Here is a 20180-nt window from a genome sequence, read left to right on the forward strand (position 1 = left end):
AAACCGTGTTGGTTCGAGGAGGTAGCACAGTAAATTTGCTGGGAGACAGACCAAAATGTCGAGAAGCAGTCGCAAGACGACTTGGGTTGCAGTTGATGCTGGGGAAGAAGGGAGCTGTCAGGAATGGTGGTCATGAGCGGACTCAAGTTGCCATCAACATCTGAAGAGAGGAGTACTCACTTGGGAACTTGCAGGAGAGTGTTCATTAAGAGACTCGGTCTATGAATGGCTATTGAGTTTAGACTCTAATGGCAGGAATTTTTCTACCGGCAGGAATTTTTCTCACTAGCAGGAAAACTAAATGGTGGCCAAGTTGGAGCAACAGGACAGTTTAACAAAGAGACAGAAAGTTGGATTTTGTATGTCAATTGTTTTAGTTCATACTTGAAGGCAAATAGACTGACTGAGGATTTAATGATACCAATTTTCTTGACCACCATTAGGAGTGAGGCCTTTGCAATTGTATGGAGTCCTGTGCAACCAGAGAAACCAGCAGAGATGGGCTATAGAAAACTGAAGCTTGTAACATCATTTTGCACCAAATCCAATCAGGACCTTGGGTTTTCATTTTTATAAACATGTGTAACATGGAGGGTCTATCACCCAATTGTGTATTCCTGGTTGCAAATATTAAAGTTGAATTAGGGTGTGGTTAATAGGCTGGTGGACTCACACATGAGTTGGCAAAAGATTCTGGACAGGTATAAAGAGGTCTTCAGAGGAATCCTGGGGAAAGGAAAGGATTTGAAATCAAAATACAGCTGAAGCTGGAGGCTCATCCAACTTTTTGAAGGCACGTTTTGGTTCATCTAGGACTGGAATGGCTGGTGAATCTGGGAGCATTGGAATCAGAAGCCCTCAGTGAATGGGCCAACACAATCATTCCTGTCTTAAAAGCAGATGAGAGTTTGTGGTGACTTGAAGGCCATATTCAACCCGCCCTGGGTGTGAAGCAATACCCCCTTCCACACATAAAAACCTATTCAGTGGATCAGCGTGGAAAGAAATTTTCCAAAAATGGGCCTGTCACAGGCCTACCTGCAGATGAGGATCGCAAAGCAGCCTCAGCCACCACTGATGATAGTGACAAACAGGGGGACTTTTCTTCGACAAGTAACTTTCTTTCAGCAGCATGTCCACACCAGCTCTGTTCCAAACAGCCAGGGATCAAACTTTAATTGGGCTGCCAGGAGTCCAGTGTTATCTGGATGATTTTTTAAAAATTGAGAAACCTAGAAGAAATCCTACAAAGGTTACAGGAGCATGGCCTACAAGTAAAAAGGGATAAATCTGAATGTTTAAGACTCCATAGAGTATTTTGACTATACAATCAATGACTAGGGACTACACAATATGCTCAAGAAGGTGGAGGCCATCATGAATGTCCCTAAACCAGAGAATGTACCGGAGATCATTCTCGGGACTGTCAATTATTATGGCAAGGTTGTCTCAGATCTGGCAACCATGCTAAAACTCTTGTATGGGATCCTGGGAAAGGGTTCCCTTGGAAATAGACCTCTGGATGTGACGTGCTTACCAGACATGAAGTAAGCATTAAAAATGTTGGAAGTGTTAACTCATTTTGACTCAAAAGTTACCACTACAGTTAGCGTGTGATGCCTCGCCCAGTGGGTTGGTGCTATACTGTCACACATCTTACTGAATGAAGTGGAAAGATTCATTACATTTGCAATGAGGTCACTAACAAAGTTGGAAGAGAATTATGCCCAAGTCAAAAAAGAGTTAATATTCCTGGTCAAGTTCTGAGGAAGGGTCACAGGACGCAAAACGTTAACTCTGATTTCTCTTCACAGATGCTGGCAGACGTGCTGTGCTTCTGCAACAACTTTTGTTTTCTGATTTACTGCATCCACAGTTCTTTCAGTTTTAAGAAGAATTGGGCATTGTTTTTGCCATTAGGAAGTTCTCCCATTTCCTTTACGGCACTTCATCTGCTGACCGACAACAGGCCACTAACCTCTGTCTTTTGCCCACATAAGGGAATACCATCAATAGTGGCAGCACACCTGCAGAGATGGGCACTGGCTCTGTCAGTGTACTCATATGAAGTCAGGGACCAACAGGTAGAGTAGCACAGCAATGCAAATGCCTTGTCAAAGCTGCCACTACTGGAAGGATATTGATGTTGCCTGTTGGAACCTGCAAGTTATGTACTCATCCAAAGAAGAGAAGGTACCATTGTAAACAAGTCAAGTACGAAACCAGAACAGCTCAGTTTTGAGCCAAGTGGTGGATCTAGTCCAGAAATGGAGTGCCAATCATAGAAAGTGTTCAGAATTATAATATCCTCAACTGTCCAGGAGGTGGGAGTTGTCCAAATTCATTGGGCATTTAATATAGGGACTGAGAATTGTTATCTCTTCCCTGTTAAAAGGAAAGGTCCTGGAACAAGTGAGATTGCCCTGGCGAATGAAGAAATAGCCAGAAGCTACTTTTCGTGACAGATTTAAGGAGCAAACGGGATCATGTGAATCCTGTGCATTGTCTCCCCTTCATGCATGGGAATGGCCCCAATCACCACAGTAGCAGATTCATGTTGATTTTTGTGGGACCAGTGGAGGGACAAATATTACAAGTGGTTATGATGCCCACTCCAAGTAGCCCGAGGTGAGGGTGACAGTTATGAAGTCAGTATCAACGGAAGCAATGATAGACAGATTGACTGAAATATTTGCCAAGTTTGGGAACTTCTAACAAGTTATGAGCAACAACAGTCTACAGTTTATGATGAAAGAGTTTGGGGAATACCTGGATTACCTGGAAAATCACAGAGATGGACAAGTGAAATTGACTCTGACTGTGTATTAACCTGTAACAAATGATCAGGTGGAAGGATTTGTACAAACGCTGAAGCAAGTCTTAAAAACTTCACAAGGGGAGGGTTCGCGAGGATAGTGAATCAATAAGTTTCTCAGCATGTACTGTAATACACATAACACAATGACCCTGTGCTCACTGGCATCTTCAACTGTCAGCTGAGAACCATGTTCAACTTCCTGCAGGTAGAAGAGCGAAATGATGAGGGGCAGTCAGGCAGATGAGCAGGAACCACAAAGTCAAGGATTTTACGAAGAGGAAAGATTGTCTCGGCCAGAAATTATACATCAGGGAAAAAATGAGTTCCAGACATAGTGGCTCAAACAGCATCATTATACAGTGCAGACCAGAAATGAACAAGCTTGGAGGAGACATGCAGACCAGCTGGTTACTGCACTTCAACAATGGGGAATGTCCCTCAAAACTCAGAGATAGTCCAGGTGTAACCAACTCAGGTGTCTCCAAGCCAGAGTTGGTCATACCCAGAGAGGAGACAATAGCTGCATTACAGGACAATGGCAGCCAATCAGACAGATGCATCCGCTGAACAGCAGGAGCTTCTGGAAGCTCAGGAGACTACACCAGGAAAGGCTTCTGAGATGAGGAGATTTTTTTTTTAGAAATTGCCATCGTCCTGAGATTCTAATCATGTCAATATAGACTAAGGAAAGCACAACTTGGAGAGTGGGGAAGTGGCTAATTTCCCATGTTTTCCATGCTCTTGTAAATATCCCTGACTATGTTCATATGTTGGCTACAATTTCTGTCTTATAAGTGCCATTGTGTATATATGTTCATCAATGGGATATTTTGAAATAATGGTGGGGGCGGGTATTAGGTGCGAAATTGGGAGTGCATCATACCCTTCAGGGACAGGATCAGACGACCTAGAGTTTGGAGTTTGGGGACCAGTCTAGGTCTGACTGTAACGATGCATAATAAACCATTTTGTTCATGTTTCTACAGGCCTAGCTCATGGTCTTTTATTAATTATAATTCATAGTTCTTTGAAAGTTGTATCCCTTTAGAGGGATATAAGCTAAACACAGGTAAATGGGATTGGTTTAGCTTAGGAAACTTGGTCGGCATAGGTGAGTTGGACTGAAGGATCTCTTTCTATGCTTGTGAGATTTTACGACTCTATAATTTATAATTAGACCCAAACATAATAGAAAGGTCAACTAGGGTTACCAATCCTGATAGATATCCAGTGACCTGTGATGGAAAATCATATATTCAGACCGGTGAGCCCAGGTTTTATGTGTCTTTGTGCCCAATTAGCCTACTTGCCTCTGAATAACAGCCATTTGGATAAGGTAGCAAATGTGATTTGAGGGAGTTTTTATTTTGAATAGCCAGTATAGGATTCTTAGACTGGGATGAAATGCTGCTGCACAAGAAGAGGAATTGTATCCAAACAAGGAGATCTTCAGGGGATGGGAGGAGACAAGCATATTGCTGTATAATATTGAGAAAACAAATTATTGTCAATAATGACCATCTATAAACTATACCATAACACAGAGAAACTGTTACAACTCATGAAAGTATCAAGAATGAGAGGGAACTGATTTAAAGTGATTTGCAGAAGAAGCAAATCCGATGTGAAGACAACCTTTCTCACATAATAAGCTCAGTCTGGAATTCACTGCCTAGAAATATGATGGGGGGACAGGTTCAACTGAGGCATTCAAAAGGGCAATGGATTATTGTTTGATAAAAGTAATGGGGAGGATTGGGAGAATGACACTAAGTCATGATGCTTATTTGGAGAGCCAGTGTTAACACAATAAGCCAAAAGGTCTTCATCTGCCCCATAACAGCTCTATGATTCTGATCCTGTGATTTTATGATAATATTTCAAAGTACATTTGACATCTTATGCCATCTTGCAGACTTTTAACTACAATCGATACAAAAGATCTGAGCAAAGTTTCAGAGCTAACTGTTTTTGCAAAGTCCACCAACATTATTGTGAAGTCACTTCAAGTAAACATAAGTTGTAAAATTGAAATAACCAACAGGAATAAGATTGCATTCAACTACCTTAGATTGAAGAAATAAAAGATCATTTGTTTTATGTGAAACATTTCTGGGGAAGTGTGGGTGGCATAGTGCAGTGTTGGTGGAGAAGCTGTGAGTCGTCCTTCATTGTGATTGCTTTGTTAGTATATTGAGTACAAACATGTGCAGAGATGTGATGGAAATACTGTCTCACTGCCAGTCTTTTATAACTCACTTCTGTCTGCATTTCTTTAAAGCCAGCTGAGAATACCCTATCCACTTCCACTCCTACGGTAAGACAAACATGCTGCAGGTCTTCTTCCTCAAGTAAACCATGCCTTTTGTTTACTCTGAGCATTGTCATTTTAAAATAGAGTTTTGTACTTTTGGTGCCTGTTCATTTTGCCTCTCATTATTGTCCTATAATGTGTGTTAGAATATGGTGGAATGTGCAATTTTTTTCCTTTGTATAATTTGCCATACTTCTTTCTGTAGTTGTTATGATTACAATGGATTGTAAGGATCTTAGATCTCAAAGCTTTCTGGTTTCCTTTCAGTAAGAGTCTGCCTCAGTAATTTTGAACCCTTAAAAGAAATCAGGTTAAAGCATCATTGAAATCTTCAGTTTTAATTTTTGTTTTTGCTCACAGAACTGGTCAGTTTTATTTCCTTTCTGTGACTAAATTAAGACAGAACGATACACAGGTCCATCCAAGTCTCTACATTATACATTATGCTCGGAAGGTTGATTAGCTCAGTTAGCTTGAGGTATAGAATAACACCAGTCCCTGTGTTGGCTGAGATAATGGGAACTGCAGATGCTGGAGAATCCAAGACAACAAAATGTGAGGCTGGATGAACACAGCAGGCCAAGCAGCATCTCAGGAGCACAAAAGCTGACGTTTTGGGCCTAGACCCTTCTCTCTGATGAAGGGTCTAGGCCCGAAACGTCAGCTTTTGTGCTCCTGAGATGCTGCTTGGCCTGCTGTGTTCATCCAGCCTCACATTTTGTTGTCCTGTGTTGGCTGAGTTAGTTCTTGGAACATGCCTCCTTATCTTGTTCTCTAGTAATATCTTGACTAAGCCATGATTGGAAGCCTTAGACAAAGAGGGTAGTACATGAGAAAGTTTAGTCTATTGGTACAGCTCATTGGGATTACATTTCCAATAGATAACATCCTATTCTCAGTCATGTAGTTAAGTTCTCGAGCAGGATATATCAGGCCATGGATCATCTCACAACCACTTGTGTGCATCTCCTATTTTAAAAGGATGTGCAACTATTTTACAATGACAATGACAGGGGGATGATTTAGTGAGTTGAGAATGCAGATCCTCAAAAATGACAAAGAAGTTGTACAATATCATAGGTCAATGAAATCACCACAAATGTTGTCTCCTTGAAATAGAGACTTTGGGAGAGATGTAGGAAGATGTGTATACATTGCATAGAGGCAATGACTTGGAGGGAGATGTATACTAAAGGGGCAAAGACCTTTATCTGCCACTTAACTAGCATGAACATAATTAGTGTAGTGTAAATAAGGAATTACCTTAAAGTCAACAGGCGTAGCTACATCTCTTTCAGAGAATGGTACACCCTAAACATTCTCTAAGGTACCACACAACACAACATTCTCTAAGATGTCACTTCCAGAATAAGTAATGAATTTGAAAGGAGCAAAAGGTACAAAATAAAAAAATATGTTAAATTCACTGAATTAATAGAACATTCTTAAGTCTGGAGCAGATCGCACTCAATCACTTAAAACAAGCAACTCTACTTATTAACAGTGATGGATCCTCTATATAAAAGATGTCATTTGGAAATGGTTGTTATATCCCCTTTTGTGGATAAGGCCCTTTTTATACATGTTATTATGTGACAAATTCAAATTTGTAACTTAAACTGAAAGTGGCACCAGAATCGAATGCTTTAATTCTAGTTGGTTGTATGCTGGGAAGAGTTAAAGAATCACCACAAACGCTTGTTAGAAATAGACTTGACTTTGCTTTTCCCAAGCTTCTATTATTTTATATAAAGTGATAAAGATATTTGGAAAAGGAAAATTTATTCGGCAAAAGCCTTGAGCAGAGTACCATGGGGTTTGGAGCATAGTTAGGGAATCTGGAGTTCGACTAAAGGGCATAAAATTGAATTAAGTCACTGTTGATAGTAGAGGAAAGATGATATCTGAGAGCTTAAAAGTTTGTATAAGTGCTGCATAAAGTTCTGTTCTGAAATTACTTCAATTTACCACAATAATAGTTTCCATGTAGAGAAAGTGGTACCTCTGCTTGCACATAATGCTACTGTAAATGAAAAGAAATTGCAATCGAGTTTTGAGAAGATTTGTAGCTCAGGTTGAGGTTCTGGATATGAGTTTGCTCGCTGAGCTGGAAGGTTAGTTTTCAGACGTTTCGTCACCATTCTAGGTAACATCATCAGTGAGCCCCTGATGAAGAGCTGGTGTTATGTCCCGCTTTCTATTTATCTGTTCAGATTTCCTTGGGTTGGTGATGTCATTTCCTGTGTTGGTGATGTCATTTTCAGTTCTTTTTCTCAGAGGATGGTCGATTGGCTCCAAATCAATGTGTTTGTTGATGGAGTTCCGTTGGAATGCCATGCTTCTAGGAATTCTTGTGCGTGTCTCTGTTTGGCTTGTCCTAGGATGGATGTGTTGTCTCAATCAAAGTGGTGTCCTTCCTCATCTGTATGTAAGGACACGAGTGATAGTGGGTCATGTCGTTTTGTGGCTAGTTGATGTTCATGTATCCTGGTGGCTAGCTTTCTGCCTGTTTGTCCAATGTAGTGTTTGTCACAGTTCTTGCAAGGTATTTTGTAGATGACGTTTGTTTTATTTGTTGTCTGTATAGGGTCTTTTAAGTTCATTAGCTGCTGTTTTAGTGTGTTGGTGGGTTTGTGGGCTACCCTGATGCCAAGAGGTCTGAGTAGTCTGGCAGTCATTTCGGAAATGTCTTTGATGTAGGGGAGAGTGGTTATGGTTTCTGGGCCCGTTTTGTCTGTTTGTTTGGGTTTGTTGCTGAGAAATCGGCGGACTGTGCTCATAGGATACCCATTCTTTTTGAATACGCTGTATAGGTGATTTTCTTCTGCTCTTCATAGTTCCTCTGTGCTGCAGTGTGTGGTGGCTCACTGGAATAATGTTCTAATGCAGCTTCATTTGTGGGTGTTGGGATGGTTGCTCCTGTAGTTCAGTATTTGGTCCGTATGTGTTGTTTTCCTGTAGACGCTGGTTTGAAGTTCCCCATTGACTGTTCGCTCTAAGTAAGGCTGTGATTCGGTTCTCTAGTTGTGGGGTCGGGTCTATCGCCACAAAATACCTTGCAAGAACTGGGACAAACACTACATTGGACAAACAGGCAGAAAGCTAGCCACCAGGATACATGAACATCAACTAGCCACAAAACGAAGCATGGCATTCCAACCGGAACTCCATCAACAAACACATTGATTTGGAGCCAATCTACCATCCTCTGAGAAAAAGAACAGAAAATGACATCACCAACGCAGGAAATGACATCACCAACCCAAGTAAACCTAAACAGATAAATAGAAAGCGGGACATAACACCAGCGCTTCATCGGAGGCTCACTGATGATGTTACCTGGAATGGTGATGAAACGTCTGAAAACTAACCTTCCAGCTCAATGAGCAAACTCACATCCAGAAATTGCAATGTTATCAGGATAAGATGGCTAAATTGGACTAAAAGATGGCCTTCATCACAAGCTGGTGTATTTTGGTAACAATTAGAAGGTTGTGAATAAATCATGGCTGCTGTTTCATAGAATGAATACAGGCAGATGGGATGAATGGCTTTCTGTGCTATAAAAAAAACTGTGTTTGTGACGTAATTTCTGATCATTAACCATTCAGTTCTTCTGATGCTACTTGCATCTGTCCCTTACAGTTATAACACTTAAACTGAATATAATTTTTCACCAAATGCTAGATTAAGGATAGTAAGTGCTATCTTAGGTGGTGAATGCATTATTGGTTCTAGTAACTAGCTATTGGGTCTGTTTTACATTAAATTGTTAACATAAACTATTTTTAATCAAAGGTCACCAGAAAGCTGCTGGGTCTGAGTTCTGGCTGAAGTATTGCCAGCAGTTGCCATTTATCATTATGTTTTATGAGCTGTTACTTTCTGTAAGGTACTCCAGAATTCAGATGAAAACTCCAGAATTTCCATTACATTCTTCCGTCTATTTCGGGTGATGCGCCTGGTGAAGCTGTTAAGTCGAGGTGAGGGAATCCGAACATTGCTATGGACATTCATCAAATCATTTCAGGTGAGATAGTAACTGAAGGCTAAAGTCGTAATCTTTTATAATGCCTTCTACAGTTACCACATCTTTTTTGTTTCAGTATCTGGTTACTATGTAGGGCAATTAATTTAGTCATCTATTTACAGTATGCTTAGAACAGATTGTCCATTTCAAGGCTGTTATCTTCCTCAGACACAACCTAAATAAGGTTTTGCTTAACCGGATATCACTAGACTGTTCAGTGTTGCATTTTTACTGCCAGACACCCTTTTTTGTCAAGAACTTCATAAGTCAGGGTTTGAAAAATCAAATTCTGCAGAACATCAACGATTTAATGTGCCATCATTGTTGAAGTTTGTTTGTTTGTTACCAGCAGAAGCAGATCTTTGCAGGACTGACTATTAGCTTACTACCTCTTGCATATCTTCAATACATGGATGACGCATTTGCAATTTTTAAATCAGCAGCTCCCTCAAAGAATTTCTTGAAGTAACACCATCCTGTGCTTAAATTTACCATTTAAATGGAAATAATCAAACTCCCTGACCTTGATGTATTAGTTAAGCAATCTGCTAATGGACTCTCTACTACTGTCTGCAGAAAGCTAATGTTCAACATCTGGTTTGGAATTCCTGCAATTCCAAGTGGGCACCAAAATCAGCCTCATCGGCAACCTCAAGAATAGAGCCTGAGCAATCTGTTCACCGCGTATATTTAATGATGAAATACAGCATTTCAAAACAACCATGCATAATAATGGTGACCCTGATCAAATCATTTTCACACAAACTCACAAAAGGGCCAACGGTCACCACATTTAGCCCTAGGTGTGTCAAGTTTACCTTAGATTACAGAAATAGAAATTGCTGGAAAAACTCAACAGGTCTGACAGCATCTGTGGAGAGAAATCAGAGTTAACATTTCAGGTCAAGTGACTCTTCCTCAGAACAGTTATGAGAAAAGTTCAGTCAACCCAAAACATTAACTCTAATTTCCCTCCACAGTTGCTGCAAGACCTGCTGAGTTTTTCCAGTAATTTCTATTTTGTCATCCATTTACAGCATCCACAGTTCTTCCAGTTTTTACCTTGGATTACCACTGGAAGGGGAAGGTGCCTTTCAAATTTGACGGGTGAAGCTGACCGTCTGTCATGCTGCTGCTCTGCAATAAACCCATAAATGAATTTCTCCACTAAAGGAATGTTAGTGTTAAGCCAAAAATACCAAGCTGATTGGTTTTTGTGCACTGCTCGGTGAACCAACAACTCCAACCACAACCCGAACTATAGATCTCTGCTAAAACATTAAGCCAAAAATACATTTTTTATGCTGCACAAATGAGAAATTTGATATATTATTTTGTCAAAAATGTGAGCTGTATATCCAAATGACTTGCAGACAATATCAAACAGCATGTCCTGTTGACCATTCACAGCAGACAGAATGTCAATCACACTCAACCAGCACTTGCTTGCAAACCTTAGAACTCCATGTTCAAATTTACTTGTGATTCTGAACAACGTTTATTAAATAATATGAGCCATGGTAAGGTTTACATTGGAAATCAATTTAAGGTTATTAGTCACGCTCACAATGTTATACATTTGCATATGCTAGAAGCTACATTTATTAACCAGCAGTACCTTATTTTTTGTAGGCAGATGTAACTTGTACATGCATTACACTATTTTAATTGGGAAATAAGGGAGTCAAAGAGCCTACCAGTTTCTGCTGCATTCCCATGACAGCACCTTGACTGGTCAGAGTTTACCTGCTAACCTGAGAACTAAGATTGACAGTTACCTGTTCCTGCAGTACCTCCATGCCAAAAATTGCAGTACCCTCTTCTGATGCCATATAAATTGTTGCCTCTTTTTCTCTTTCCTGCTTTCTAGTCTTGAATAGTGTAAGACAAAAAGTTTTGACCTCATTTAAAGCAATTATTTATATACCTCAGAATAATACCTGTTTGAACACTCAGACAAGAAAATGTAATGAAGGCTGGCATTTCCTTTGGTGTGGGCGCATTGAACCAGGAAATTTCCTGACTCACATTACCTGCTTCTTGGATTAAAAATACATTGCTAAATCAATGTTCCTTTAAGTCTAAGTGTTAAGTGTTGATATTTTCATTGTTTAGATTTGAAGTTGGATTTAAGGATGTTTTAATTCCTGGATATCTTGTGAGCACAGAGATATTTTCCTGTAAAGTTTGGCTGAAAATGATTGATTATTTTATATTTTCGGGTCGACTTTTCTAACCTCATCCAGAGCTTTTAGAAAGGCAGACAGGGGACCTTAATGAGATGGGAGACAAAAATTCAGTATTCAATGGTAGGTTACAATTTTGGTATTAGGTTCTTGGAGCCCTTGAAGCATGTCGGTTTTCCTGATTCTAGCCCACAACTTCTTTTGTATTCATTAGCGTGTCTTGAATATATGTTAAAGTCCCCAGCCTGCTGGGGCTATGTTTGAAACTCCCAGGTGGGATAGACTTCTTCCTCCAAGCTTCAATATGTACAAACTTCTTCAGTAACGTTTATTCCTTCAAATCAGTGTGTTACTTTGTACGAGCACTTTCAGCCTAAAGGTTCCTATCTGAGTCAACTAGCTCATGTTAGGTCTCAGACATTTGCAATCCTTCTAGTTGTTATCATTCTACACCCAACATTCAGCTTTGTGACTAGAGGGTACCAAGACTCCCTGACATGCGTAGAGAAGCCTGGAGCGATGCTGAATCTACGGAGATCTGCAAAGTAACTCTCTGCAGGAACTGCAAAGAGATTGAGCACCTAACCGAGGACTGTAAGGAGTCTGAGAGCTGCAACCTGTGTGGGGAAGCAGGTCACCTGTGCAAAGACTGCTCAAGATGAGAGGGCCACACATGCTCAGATGGCAGGAAATGTCCACAAGCTGTGGACCCACAGAGATCAATAGGTTCCACCCTCCAGAGAGAGCACTGAAAGCAGGGTCACCCAGAATGAGGGAAGCGCCAGCAAGGAGACCAGTACAATATGACAACAACTGACTCTACCTCCACCTGAGAAGCTGGAGTCAATGGAGGTCAAGGCAATGAAGGAGTTGAGTGGATAGGTGAAGAATAGCTGTACACCCACTGCCAACAGCAAAAAGGAAAGAGGCAGCTCCTCTGACAACGAAGATGTGTGGACGGACAGCTACAGACAAAGTAAAAGACAAAGACCCACAGGGGAGGAAAGGAGCACCCTCAACCCATAAACACCAGATGGCCCGAGTGAGCCAGTGAAACCCAACGCTCAGTCATAAGGAACCAAGGGATATGCACCACGCCTCAGTTCTGGGCAACCAGGAGCAGTGATACTCTGAGCAAGGAGCAGAGCACGGTAGCAGCTCTGTGCAGATAGGGACCTGACCTTCCTGGCGTCATCCTTGATCTGATGACACCAGATCAGGACAATATCCCACTGAGGAACAGGACACCTGTATCAGCCGTGCAAGGGCACAACAGTTCATCCTCACCACAGGAATGCATGAGCTCACCCAGTGACAAGACCATGGGAGAACTGATAGTGGAGATTTGGTAACCTTAAAAACCTTAACTGTTTTGAAAATTGCCGGTAATAAAATACGTAGCATAAAACCAATGATGTGCGTTTTCATGCAGGCTTACTTTTTCAACATCAAAGTGGACTTCCTGTTTTTGCAGGAGTGCAGGATATCACCCCTCAGCAGCTACAGGAAATGGTCAAGCTTGAAGGCCATAGGCTTTCGATTTGTTCGAGGGTAAGGATTGCCATTCCTCAGCCTGGATGTTCTGCTGTGTGGAAACAACTTCACCATCTCCAAGGTTAAGGAGACGATGGGCAGGTGCCTCCTTCCAGCAGATGCCATGTACAGAAATGCTCCCCTGGCCTAATTAACTTTACACTCTGACAGTAAAGAGTGAGAGGATGGCCATCCTTTAACAGCTCCCAATGCTGATGGCAATGTGCAGGCCAGTTATTCTGGCTGGACACTGCAATTGCATCCTCGAATGATCCAGAGGGGCTGACAGCAAATTGGATATCATGTCTATGTTCGTGATGGAAATAGTTAAAAATGCCAAGCTGCATGTCATTTTCAGCTCCCCAGTAGCCAGAGCGCAGCATAGATGCACCTGGGGTGGTCAGACAGATCTATCCACTCAAAGAGAGATTTCCTGTTTGTATCCCAAGTGTTTTCAGTTAGATGCATTGATATCAAGCCAGTGGTTTTCCCTGACTACTGCCATCTGCTGGCCACCTGTCACACTCAGGATGACCAGCAGACTGGCAAGGGAACATGGAAACAGAACATGATGTGGAAACAGAACATGAAACTGTTCACCCCAGAACAGAAAGGAGCTCAAAATGAATTACACAGATTAGAGAACTGTGAAACCCCTCTTTAAGATTCCAGTGGACTGGTGGAAAACAGTCAAGAGGAACATCAAAGGTGTTCAGAAGGTGAGAGAGAGTGAGTGAGAGATACAGGGAAAGCTGTCCAAGCTCTAGAAAAGCATGTAGAACCTAATTCTGTTGCAGGTTTGATGTTACAGAAGATCTCCAGGAAGTGAAGAGCCAGCAAAATTCACTCTCTGCATGGGAGACTTCCAAGATAATCTTCCAATCCACTGCATGACATGAAGCCCATAGACATGGCAGTCTCCAGTTATTTCTGTCCTCTATCACAGAGATCTTCAACAACAGCATGGAGTGGGGGAGAAGTTGAGCCAGCAGTTATCTCTGGATGATCTAACCAAGGCTGTCAAATCCTTTGAGAAGAATAAAACTCCTGGAGGTGATGTTTTACTGGATGAGTTGTATTCAGCTCTGTGGGAAGTGATTGGCCAGGACCTGCTGAAGGTGTGTGGCAGTATGCTTCTAGCAGGCAGCATGTGTGAATCCATAAGGAAAGGCATCATCACCCAGACCAAGATAAACTTCAACTCCGGCTGGAAGACCGTAAACTCAGGGAAGGATGCTCCTTTTGCTTGCCCGACTTACTTGTTGGTCTTCCAGTGCAAGGAATTGACGTCAACTAGTGTAGCAGGTTGGCACATTCCAAAGTTCACAGCCACAGGCAGAGGGATGCATTAAAGCTTCAGGCAACTGCTGCCAAGGCACGGTGGGGAAAGACTACAGTCTAAAGTCTTCTTGCCAAAGTATAATGAAAATCTGTTCAGCTGAAAGACCCTCTTGGTGTTTCAAAATGAACGTACGTAGTTTCTTGCGTAAGTAGAAAATGCCTTTGTTTTGATACAACTGTGGAGAAGCTGTGGAAAATATCAAAATTCCTATACTTAGTCTTTCTTTTCCAAAAAGACTGTAGAGATATGATTCAGAGTTTTTTGTATATTTATAAATGATATTTAAGAATAAAGTATATTTTTGAAATGAAGTCATCAAGGGTAAACCCTGTCTGGGTTAATAAACCTCACAATAAACATCAATTACTTACATGCTTGTTTTTTGTTAAATGCATATAGGGTCGGGGGTGAGGCCTGTCCAGCTGACCACCTTCCCTTGTGAAGCAGCCATACAGGTTGACATCAGCAAACCTGGCCAGGAAAGGCAAATGCGACAGAAATCAAATAAGAGGAAATTCAGATAAAGGTCAGTTAGGTAGAAAGGGATGGTAAGGAGGACAATGTAAAGAATGGTTTTGGAACTACTAAAGGATCATGGAGAATTGAGGGAGGAACATCAGCTCATTAATGTGAGTCCAGAGACTCACCATCTGGAGCTGGCACAGCAAGGGCCTATTCTCCAGCAATCCTCCAAGTTTTGGAGACCTCAGCCTTTTCCTTCTTCTGTATCAGTGTGGTGCTCACCAGAATGTAACCATGAGCCTTCTGTAAATAGATTATGCACTGAATTGAATGTGCACTGATGGAGTATGGGCAGGAAGACCTTGATGGTGCATCCACTGAGTCTTGTGACTGTCCCTCCTTAGAGGTACAGTTTGAGAAGGTGCTGGACATAGACCTGGAGAATGTAGCCATGATGATGCAATTATTTGATGAAAATCAGATGTGCATTCCTCCTCGTGATTAAAGGTCAGTGGTGATAGAGGGCGAAATAGTATTGTAGCTCTTTTTATGTTTTAAATGTGAACCCTGGAGAAGCAGTACCAGTGAGGTGCAAGTAACACTACATTGGGATCTGTACTTAAGTGACGGGTATTCCTTGAATATGAGTCATCACCTGTGAGAAAAGGACCAACCTCCTGTGTGACAGTCATCCTCAGTGGGAACATTACAACGTTAATTCATAAAAGCATGAAGCATTGAGTGGACAGTTGTACATAAACTTGTGGAGATTAGCAGACCATTCTGTTGAAGCACTGGAGCCGCCTGTAGGCATGTAGCTCTACAGCCCCCATGTCCACATGTCTTGGTCATTCGGATTGGCGTTGTGTTGCCAACTCTGAAGAAAAGGAAAATTTCCTTTCTCTCCTGGACAGCCTTCAGGAGAATATCTATGAAGATGTCACAAAAATCTTAGTACCACTTTTTTATCTGGCCTCTGATTTCTCTTGGGGTGAGTGGGGATGAAGAGCAAGGATTGAATGATGCTGCTGGCTTGCAGAGAGTGAAGTGCTGTCTGGGTACATCAGAAGCTGGAACCTGAAAGCTCCTGTCTGGGAACAGAACCTCTTACCTTCCTGCCTAAATTTTGACAATTTAACTTGGATATGCATACATAATGAGCTTCAACAACATAACTGTGAAAGAAAGACCATAGACAATAGGTGCTGGAGTAGGCCATTCGGCCCTTCGAGCCAGCAGCACCATTCATTATGATCATGGCTGATCATCCACAATCAGTATCCTGTCCCTGCCTTATCCCCATAACCCTTGATTCCACTATCTTTAAGAGCTCTATCAATCTCTTTCTTGAAAGTATCCAGAGAGTTGGCCTCCACTGCCTTCTGGGGCAGAGCATTCCATATATCCACCACTCTCTGGGTTAAGAACAAGTTTTTCCTCAACTCTGTTCTAAATGGCCTACTCCTTATTTTTAAACTGTGTCCTCTGGTTTGGACTCACCCATCAGCGAAAACATGCTTCCTGCCTCCAGAGTGTCCAATCCCTTAATAATCTTATACGTCTCAATCAGATCCTCTCTCATCCTTCTAAACTCAAGAGTATACAAGCCTAGTCACTCCGATCTTTCAACATATGATAGTCCCGCCATTCCAGGAATTGACCTCGTGAACCTACGCTGCACTCCCTCAATAGCAAGAATGTCCTTCCTCAAATTTGGAGACCAAAACTGCACACGATACTCCAGGTGTGGTCTCACAGGGCCCTGTAGAGCTGCTGAAGGACCTCGTTGCGCCTATATTCAATTCCTCTTATTACGAAGGCCAGCATGCCATTAGCTTTCTTCACTGCCTGCTGTACCTGCATGCTTGCTTTCATTGACTGATGTACAAGAACACCTAGATCTCGTTGTGCTTCCCCTTTACCTAACTTGACTCCGTTTAGATAGTAATCTGCCTTCCTGTTCTTGCCACCAAAGTGGATAACCACATATTTATCCACATTAAACTGTATCTACCATGCATCCGTCCACTCAACTAGCCTGTCCAAGTCACCCTGTATTCTCATAACATCCTCCTCACATTTTACACTGCCACCCAGCTTTGTGTCATCAGCAAATTTGCTAATATTACTTTTAACGCCTTCGTCTATTTCATTAATGTATATAGTAAACAGCTGCAGTCCCAGCACCGAACCTTGTGGTACTCCACTGGTCACCGCCTGCCATTCCGTAAGGGGCCTGTTTATCACTACTCTTTGCTTCCTGTCAGCCAGCCAATTTTCACTCCAAGTCAGTATTTTGCCCCCAATACCATGTGCCCTAATTTTGCTCACCAATCTCCTAAGTGGGACTTTATCAAAGGCTTTCTGAAAGTCCAGGTACACTATATCCACTGGTTCTCCCTTGTCCATCTTCATAGATACATCCTCAAAAAATTCCAGAAGATTAGTCAAGCACAATTTCCCCTTTGTAAATCCATGCTGACTCTGACCTATCCTGTTACTGCTATCCAAATGAGTCGTAATTTCATCTTTTATAATTGACTCCAGCATCTTTCCCACCACTGACGTCAGGCTAACCGGTCTATAATTTCCTGTTTACTCTCTCCCTCCTTTCTTGAAAAGTGGGACAACATTAGCCTCCCTCCAATCTACAGGAACTGATCCTGAATCTATAGAACATTGGAAAATGATTACCAATGCGTCCACGATTTCTAGAGCCACCTCCTTAAGTACCCTGGGATGCAGACCATCAGGCCCCAGGGACTTATCACCTTCAGACCTAACAGTCTATCCAACACCATTTCCTGCCTAATATAAATTCCCTTAAGTTCATCCATTACCCTAGGTCCTTCAGCCACTATAGCATCTGGGAGATTGCTTGTGTCTTCCCTAGTGAAGACACATCTAAAGTACCTGTTTAACTCTTCTGCCATTTCCTTGTTCCCCATAATAAATTCACCCGTTTCTGACTTCAAGGGCCTAATTTTATTCTTAACCTTTTTTTTCTTTTCACAAACCTAAAAAAGCTTTTACTATCCTCCTTTATATTTTTGGCCTGTTTTCCTTCATACCTCATGTTTTCTCTGCGCATTGCCTTTTTATTTATCTTCTGTTGCTCTTTAAAAGCTTCTCATTCTTCTATTCTGCAATTTTGCATGAGGTTGGTGAAAGAAATGTCCTGACTGATGCAGCGAAATGTACACACTTAAAAAAACAGGAGCAAGAATAGGCCAAACAGCCCAACAAGCCTGCTGCCCAATTCAGTTTGATTGTGACTGAACTCCAACTTTATGTCCTCCAGTTATCCTGTTGTTTCATGCCAGATCCATTGATTGCCTTGGTGCCAAAAAAGATTAATATTCTCATCCTTGAAAATATTTGTCAACTGACTTTCTACAGCCCTCAAAGGTAGAGAATTCCAAAGATTCACAAACTTCACAACCGTTTTAAATTTCTGATCCCTTGTCTTGATACTGCAATCACTAGTTCCAGACTCTCCAGCTTGAAGAAACAGTCTTTCAATATTTATTCTGTTAAATCTATAAGAATTTGATATTTTCAATTACTTTATTTCTTCCTCTTCTAAATTCCAGAGAGTGTAGACTAATTCTAATAAACTGCTCCTCAGAAGAAAATTTCTCCTATCTCAGGAATTAATCTGGTGACACTTTGTTGTACCCTTCTGAAGGAACTTCTACACTTCCTTTGACAAAGAAACAACAAATATACAGGGTATTTCAGATGTGAGGTCACCAAAACTTTATTCCATGCAAAAAGGCATTCTTACTCCTACTCTCCAACTCCCTTGAAAAAAAAACTAACATGCCAATTGCAGTCTTAGTTTTTTAAAATCCATTTTGTGGGATATGGACGTTGCTGGCTGGCCAGCATTCATTGCCCGTCCTTAGTTGCCCTTGAAAAGGTGGTGATGAGCTGCTGCTTTGAACTGCTGCAGTACTCTTGCTGTCAGTGGACACATAATGCCATTAGGGAGGGAATTCCAGGATTTTGATCCAGCAAGATTGAAGGAGCAGCAATATATTTCCGAGTCAGGATGATGAATGGGTGAGAGGCCAACTTGAAGGTGATGGTGTTCCCATATATCTGCTGCCCTTGTCCTTCTAGATGGAAGTAGTCATGGTTTTAGAAGGTGCTGTCTAAGGATCTTTGGTGAATTTCTGTGTTGCATCTTGTAGATAGTACACACTGTTGCTTTCGAGCATCAGTGGTTGAGGGAGTGGATGCTTGTGGATGAAGTACCGGTCAAGTGGGCTGTTTTGTCCTGGATGGTGTCAAGCTTCTTGAGTGTTGTTGGTACTGAACTCTTCAAGGCAAGTGGGAGTATTCCAACACACTCCTGACTTGTACCTTGTAAATGGTGGACAGGCTTTGAGGAGTCAGGAAATGAGTTACTTGCTGTAGTATTCCCAGCTTTTGAACTGCGGTTGTACCCACTGTGTTTATGTGGTGAGTCCAGTTGAGTTTCTGGTCCATGATAACCCCAGGATGCTGATAGTAGGGAATTCAGTGATGATAACACAGTTGAATGCCATGGGGCAGTGGTTAGATTGTCTCTTATTTGTGATGGTTATAGCCTGGCATTTGTGAGGTGCGAATGTTACTTGCCATTTGTCAGCCCAAGCATGGATATTGTCCAGATCTTGTTGCATTTGAACATAGACTGCTTCAGTGCCTGAGGAGTTATGAATAGTGCTGGACATTGTGCAATCATTGGCAAACATCCCCACTTCTGAACCTATGATGGAGGTAAGTTCATTGATGAAGCAGCCAAAGGTGGATGGAACTCCTGCAGAGATGCCCTGAAATGGATTGAGTGATCTCCAAAAACCACAACCATCTTCCTTTGTGCAAGGTATGACTCCAACCACTGGAGAGTTTGCCCCCAATACCCAATGATTCCAGTTTTGCTAGGACTCCTTGATGGCCCCATTCTCACCTCACCTCTGGAATTCAGCTCTTTTGTCCATGTTTGAATCAAGGCTGTAATGAAGTTAGGAACTGAATGGTCCAGGTGGAACCCAAACTGGGCATCACTGCAGTTTATTGCTGAGCAGGTGCTGCTTGCTAGCACTGTTGATGACACCTTTCATCACTTTACTGATAATCAAGTGTAGACTGATGGGGCAGTAATTGGCTGAGTTGGATTTGTCCTTTTCTTTATGTACAGGACATACTTGGCAATTTTCCTCATTGTCAGGTAGATATCAGTGTTGTAACATGTGTTTTTTTGTGGCTGCATGGTAACTTTCTGTGGCTTGTGTATACAGATACTGTCCCCATCCCAATACCACTTGAATACTAGCATTTACTTACATTCTCTTACATTTTAAAAAAACTATCTTTCCATTCTTCCTACAAAAGTGGATAATTTTGTATTTCCCCACATTATATGCTATTCGCCACCTTCTTAAACATTTATTTTAATTGGTCTTCTCTATCTCTTTTCAGCCTTTTTGCATTACCCACCACAGCTT

At 41.7% G+C, this 20180-nt stretch overlaps 1 protein-coding gene across 16 annotated transcripts in view; it reads left to right on the forward strand.

Moving 5' to 3' along the window:
- LOC125460699 (voltage-dependent L-type calcium channel subunit alpha-1C-like) overlaps positions 1-20180 on the forward strand; it is an 814036-nt gene that overhangs the window by 671988 nt on the left and 121868 nt on the right. For 13 of the 16 annotated variants that reach the window (XM_048548420.2, XM_048548421.2, XM_048548424.2 and 10 more), the window contains 2 exons: positions 5100-5135; positions 9025-9162. In XM_048548420.2, the coding sequence (XP_048404377.1) occupies positions 5100-5135; positions 9025-9162 (174 nt within the window). The remainder of the gene's footprint in view (positions 1-5099; positions 5136-9024; positions 9163-20180) is intronic. The other 3 variants (XM_048548422.2, XM_048548425.2, XM_059652392.1) reach the window with 2 other exon arrangements.

Source organism: Stegostoma tigrinum, chromosome 18, assembly GCF_030684315.1.
Source record: "Stegostoma tigrinum isolate sSteTig4 chromosome 18, sSteTig4.hap1, whole genome shotgun sequence".
Taxonomy (NCBI): Eukaryota; Metazoa; Chordata; class Chondrichthyes; order Orectolobiformes; family Stegostomatidae; genus Stegostoma; species Stegostoma tigrinum.